Source organism: Tamandua tetradactyla, chromosome 7 (genome assembly GCF_023851605.1).
Source record: "Tamandua tetradactyla isolate mTamTet1 chromosome 7, mTamTet1.pri, whole genome shotgun sequence".
Classification (NCBI taxonomy): Eukaryota; Metazoa; Chordata; class Mammalia; order Pilosa; family Myrmecophagidae; genus Tamandua; species Tamandua tetradactyla.
This window is the reverse complement of record NC_135333.1, coordinates 116,914,239-116,920,392: the sequence shown is the minus strand read 5'-3', so window position 1 is coordinate 116,920,392 and position 6,154 is coordinate 116,914,239. Positions and strand designations below refer to the sequence as shown.

Genomic DNA, 6,154 nt, shown 5'->3' with positions numbered 1-6,154 from the left:
TTCAATACTTAAATTCACTCTTTAGTAAAATTTAGGTTTCAGAAGCCTTGTTATAACTTGTTTCTTCATGTTATGGAAAGCATTTTATATCCAAGATTTATTTAATCTTTAAATAATCTATTTCAACATGTAAGAGAGCATTTATAGCTCTAAATAAAAGTCAAGATGTTATTTCCTTATTTTGCCTTGTGCCTTTCAGCAGGTCTCTGCCATGTGTGACAAAGAAAAAAACAATCACTCAGAAATAACTGACTTCATTCTTGTAGGCTTCAGAGTTCGCCCAGAGTTCCACATTCTCCTCTTCCTACTATTTCTGTTCGTATATGCCATGGTTCTTCTAGGAAACACTGGGATGATTGTCATTATTATAACTAACCCCCAGCTGAACACACCAATGTATTTCTTCCTAGGAAACCTGTCCTTCATTGACCTCTTCTATTCATCTGTTATTGCACCCAAGGCTATGATAAACTTCTGGTCTGAAAGCAAGTCCATCTCCTTTGCAGGCTGTGTGACCCAGGTGTTTCTCTTTGCCCTCTTCATTGTGACCGAGGGATTTGTCCTGGCAGCCATGGCTTATGACCGCTTCATTGCCATCTGCAATCCCCTCCTCTACTCAGTTCAGATGTCATCACGTGTCTGCATTCAGTTGGTGGCAGGATCCTATTTCTGTGGCTGCATCAGCTCAGTTCTCCAGACCAGCATGACGTTCACTTTATCCTTTTGTGCATCTCGCACCATTGACCATTTCTACTGCGATGACCGTCCACTTCAGAGGATTTCATGTTCTGATCTTTACATTCATAAAATGATTTCTTTTTTCTTATGCAGCATTATAATTTTGCCTACCATATTTGTCATTATTGTGTCTTACATGTATATTGTGTCCACAGTCTTAAAAATACACTCTACTGAAGGACGTAAGAAAGCCTTCTCTACTTGCAGCTCTCACTTGGGAGTCATCAGTGTGCTGTATGGTGCCATCATTTTTATGTATTTCATTCCTGACAGATTTCCTGAGCTGAGTAAAGTAGCTTCCTTATGTTACACTCTAGTGACTCCCATGTTGAATCCTTTGATTTACTCTCTGAGAAACAAAGATGTCAAAGAAGCTCTGAGAAAGATTCTGGAGAAAAGATATATCTTTATTTAATTCTTTCTTAACAGTGATATAGTTGAAAGTCTTTGACTCGCAACAATTTAGTGATTAATTGAGGAAAAGAATCCTCCAATTGATCTTAGAAATATTTAATCTTGCAAAGTTGTTTTTGGTTTTGTTTTTGTTTTAATTCTTTGTGCTCACTGCTAAAGAATACATTTGGACTCCATTTTCCTTACCTATTGATTTTGGAGTGGTTTTCTCCTTACTTGGTCTTTATTTTGAACAAAGGTAATGATTGCTATCTCAATGTTTACAGAAAATATGTTTTCAAGTTTGCAGCTGTCTTCTTGAAGATGTTGTTTAGATGTATCATTTATCTCAAGTTATAAATATATATTACATGAATGAGTATATAATAGGCAGAGGTAGCAAATTCCAACATAATAAGCAGAAGGAACAAATTCCCACATTTACTTAAATCTTTTAAATGTGTCATTAGAGTATTGGATACTCTGCAATATGTAGAGTCAAAGCTGTGACTTTGTGAGCTACCCTTATCTGTCAAAAGCCAGAATGAATTCATAGCTTCTTGGGCTTGGATCATGCTTATTTTGTTCCTCTTCTAAATAGCTACTAGATCAAGAAATTATTCTTGAAAATTTGCCTATTCACAGGAAAACTGTAATGAAAATAAACCAAAAGTCAAATTTATCCATTTCTGTTAAATATGCCTTTGTGAATATCCATTCTTCAAATTGTATTTATTGAATTCTGATAGATTCTTGGCCTTATGACAATCCTTAGATTAAATAATTTTTAACTAAGAAGCTCACAGTCAAATAAGAAAGGCCAAGAAAAAATTAAAATGCCATATTATAAATATAATGAATAAAGACAAATATAGAGGCTATAAAGAGAAGGGAACCTCTAAATGTGAATGAACACAATGGTCCGTGATCTGTAGGCACACTTTAAAAATAGACAAAATTTACTAAGATGAAATGATAAACTTCTTCCTGCAAAGTGAAATAAAGAATGATGTGGTGAATTGCATAAAGTTTAACAACTAAACCTGAATGCACAGGACAAAGAGTGATGGGGGGGGGGGTAAATTTAAAAGAAAATCCACTGGAATCATGGAGACATATATGAGAAGCATAAGAGGATTGACTTTTTCCTGTAGAAAGTAGAGAACCATTGTGGATTCTTAAGAAAGGTAGTCATGTGATCTGACTGGCGCTGGTAACACTGTGGAAGATAAATATTCTTGGAAGAAGATGGGAGACCCAGAAGTGTGGTGGTAGTCCAAGTAGGAGGAGATGATAGCTTTAATAAAGGCAGTAGCATCAGATGTAGTGAAACAAGGGACTATTTTTGATAGCAGGTAAACTAAGCTGGATATATTGATTAATTATTTGATAAAATAAGAAGAGTTCAAAGTAAATCAATAACCTCTAATGATTGATTATAGTAGGGAAATCTGTCCCACAAAATGAAGAAGTTAATATAATAGTTAGGAATTAAATTACAAGTTAAGAATTAAGATAATAAGTTCAAGAATGAGGCTGTTGTCAAATTCTGTTTTAACCATGTAGCTTGGGCAAGTTCTACAATATCTACACATGTTAATTTCTTCATGTAAAATATGGTGTATAACAGTTATCTATCAGAATTATTTAAAAGATAAATGACACTTCATATGAACTTGCTAAATCCACATATTTAACTAATGACATATTTGTTATTTCCTCATACCCTGAATCTATTTCTGAGATATGCTGACAGTGATTAACTCTGCCTATTTCGGGTAACTCTCTACCATGAAATATTCCCCACAATCCAGGTAGAGGTAATACTTTTATTTCCAAAACTAAATCTTGAGAAATCACTCACTTCATTATGTTAGGCTTTACTCTTGTCTATGCTGAGAACTATAAGAAAAGATTGAAAAATTAGAAAAAAGGAGCAAAGCTCCAATTAGATGCAAAATAGCATCTTTCATCAAATACTACATCCATTTATTACTCTAGTCATGTCTTTCTTAAAGAATTCTCTTATACTAGGCCAAATTTCTCCTCTTCACCCACATATTTTAATATAGGAGGTTGGAGGTAATAGAGGACTACCTAATTAGCACATAGTCATGACATAGTAGTCATGTTGCTGTTCATGACACGTTTTTTAAGTTTTCAGGTTAAGTAATCACTGTGCTAAGGTGGGGTCTGGTCATCTTGCTGAATGCAGCGGAATGATAAAGCTAGTAAATGGAATATTTATTAACCTTCCCCTGGGGAGTAAATGCATAATCTTTCACACAGCACTCCGAGTCCTAGAAAGGAATAAGCCTTCAATGAAAGAGGCTCCTAATTCCAGGCATCTGAGTCCAGGCACAGATCCTTTTCCACTGGCTATCAGTAGTCTTAAACTGAGAAAGCAGGGCCCTAACATTAATAGGTGTCTCTCAGGGGATAAGAATGTTCTTCTATATTGTCAATTATCATCGGAGAAGGACATAACCAGGCTTTTCGGGGATAACTGGAAACTAGCTTTTAACTGACACTAATTCTTGGAGATATATCTTCACCCTGGCTCTGACTCAGAGTAGTTAATGAAGGCAAAGTAATCAATAGAGTTTTGGCTTGTGATTATTTCCTTTGTCTGAGAATACAGAGCTTAAACAGGCACAACCAGCAGCTAACAAATTCCTAACATTTAGTTCCCTTAGCCATGGAGTGTGCTATTGAACAAAAAAAAGACACATGTAGAAGCCATTGTAATTGCTTCTACCTACTAAAATCGTGAGGTTCACTAATATGAGTTAATACCACATTCTTGATCGAAGAGATTAGTGTCACAATCAGTAACTTGAAAACTGCAGGGTAAGGATTCTTATCACATCCACATTTAATTAGTCTCTTTGGCTTGTGCAAAAGATAGATGGATTTCGGAGAATTAAGTGCATTGTAAGAGACTTCATCATCGATGACTCCAATAGCAAATGCTTCTCCAGATTTGGATTCATGTTTGTGTAAATTAATGCATACCCTAGCTTCTAATATGCTGAAATTCATCAAGAAAATGCTTTTTTCCTGGCTATCTATTAGGAAACTTTATGAAAATCAATTTGACTTCAGCTGGAGAACCAGCAATATAATTTTGGAGTATTACCTCAGAATGATATCAGCTACTACCTTTATTGCATAAGACATAATGCTGGTCTGTTGCATTGATTATTTCATGTTTATTGCACTTGGAAGATGTGTATAGGAACTACTTGGACACTTCTTGGTAAAATATACATGCCAGTGGGTATGGATTATTGAAAAATTCAAGAGCCAGTAACCTAGGTGAAATTTCTAGTCATGTAAGTAATCTGGGGTGGGTTGAGATGTTGTTTCCAAAGCAAAAGACCAGTGGCTACATCTGGTAAAATCTACCCCTAGAAATAAAATAAATGGTTAGTGGACATCTTTAGATTTTTCAGACATATATACCCCATTTTGGCATGCTATTTATGTTGCCAGTTTTCATGGGGCCCAAAACATCTGAAGACTTTATAATAGGTAGGCAGCAGGGATGTAGTCCACCCCAGACTAGGGGTGGACTCAAGAATATCAACTTCCACTCCTCAACGTCTCCATTTACTGATACATTCAAAAATTACCAATAGAAGTCACTAATTGTAGCTCTCTCAATAGAACCATTCTTTGAGAGGATAGGTAATCTACCCATGGGAAGGTCAGTTATTTTTGGACTACTGCTATCATGTAAAGGGAAGTACATTTTTCTCAATGGAATACGTACTCACTCTGAATAAGAATTTCCTTTCTCTGATGCCAGTGCTGCTACTAAAGCCTTCCTCTATGGACTTGGAGAATGCTATATTTACAATCATGATATTGTAGATAGCCTTGATCTTGAAAAAATAACTAAAATTATAGCAAATGAATTGTGGAAATAGACCCAGGATCATGGTATTTAGTAGGATTGTCGTATTTCCCCATTAGACTGAAAGCAGTTGGTCTGATAGCACGGTGGAACAGTCCTTTAAAGATTTCGTTACAGTTACATCTAGGTGGCCAAACTTGTAAGGCTGAAGAAATACACTCAAAAATGCCATGTAACCCCTAAAAAAATAGATCCCTCATAGCCAATATTTGTTAGTATAGAATCAAGGGAAGTAAATGGGTGCATTTCTTCCCAGTTTTAATACTTAGTGATACTCTTGCTAATTTTTTGTTAAACATCCCTATGTGAGCTGTGCTGGTTCCCAAAGGATAAATGATTCTGCCAGGAAACGCAGCAATTATCCCATTAAACTAGAACTTGACCTGTCATCTGACAACTTTGGGTTCCCTATACCAGCAAACCAACAGATACATAAGAAGAGTAGTATACTGGCTAAGAGATAAACACTGACTATCAGGAATAAAATTTTTTGCCACTCTATGGTAAAGATGAGGAAGAGAATGTCCAGAATGTTTATAAGGGTGTAAATGTTAGAATAGTTTCATTATTTATGGTGTAGTATCTACCAGCTGTCAGGACAGCTCAGAGAAAATTTCTTGCCCAAAGATAGTGAGGAATATGCTAATACGGAAGTTATTACTGTCTTTGAGAGGTTCAGAAAAGGCTGCCCTCTGTGTAATGGGAATACCAGTGAAAAATTCTGCCATGCAATTTAGATCTCTAATAATAATGAGGATGATATAATCTCAGAATTATAGATGACACAACACTGGGTTGCAACATTTAATTATTAAAGCCAACCTAGGTAAGTATATGATAATGGTCAGCAAAGCCAAAATGCAATGAAGGTATATTTTACACATCTTGGGAACTGAATTACATCCTCCAAAAATGGTGTGTTCAAGTCCCAATCCCTGGTGCTGTAGATGTGAACCCATTTGTAAATACAACCTTGATGATGTCATTTGTTAACGTGTGCCCAAACTGAATGAGATGGGCCGTAAGTCAATTTGAAGTCGTTGTAAGCAAAGGAAATTGGACATGGAGAAGAAAACCACAAGAGGAAGTCAGAAATTATGGATG

The 6,154-nt window shown here is 35.8% G+C and overlaps 1 protein-coding gene across 1 annotated transcript; it reads left to right on the top strand.

Annotated features, from left to right (window-relative positions):
- The first annotated feature begins 211 nt into the window (after positions 1–211).
- On the top strand, positions 212–1,153 carry LOC143690003 (olfactory receptor 9K2-like). The gene has a single exon (XM_077168018.1). The coding sequence runs from the start codon at positions 212–214 to the stop codon at positions 1,151–1,153; it is 942 nt and encodes a 313-aa protein (XP_077024133.1).
- Positions 1,154–6,154: the final 5,001 nt, after the last annotated feature.

Excerpts from the sequence above, each read along its gene's own strand:
- LOC143690003 (XM_077168018.1), top strand. The coding sequence starts at position 212 with ATGTGTGACAAAGAAAAAAACAATCACTCAGAAATAACTGACTTCATT.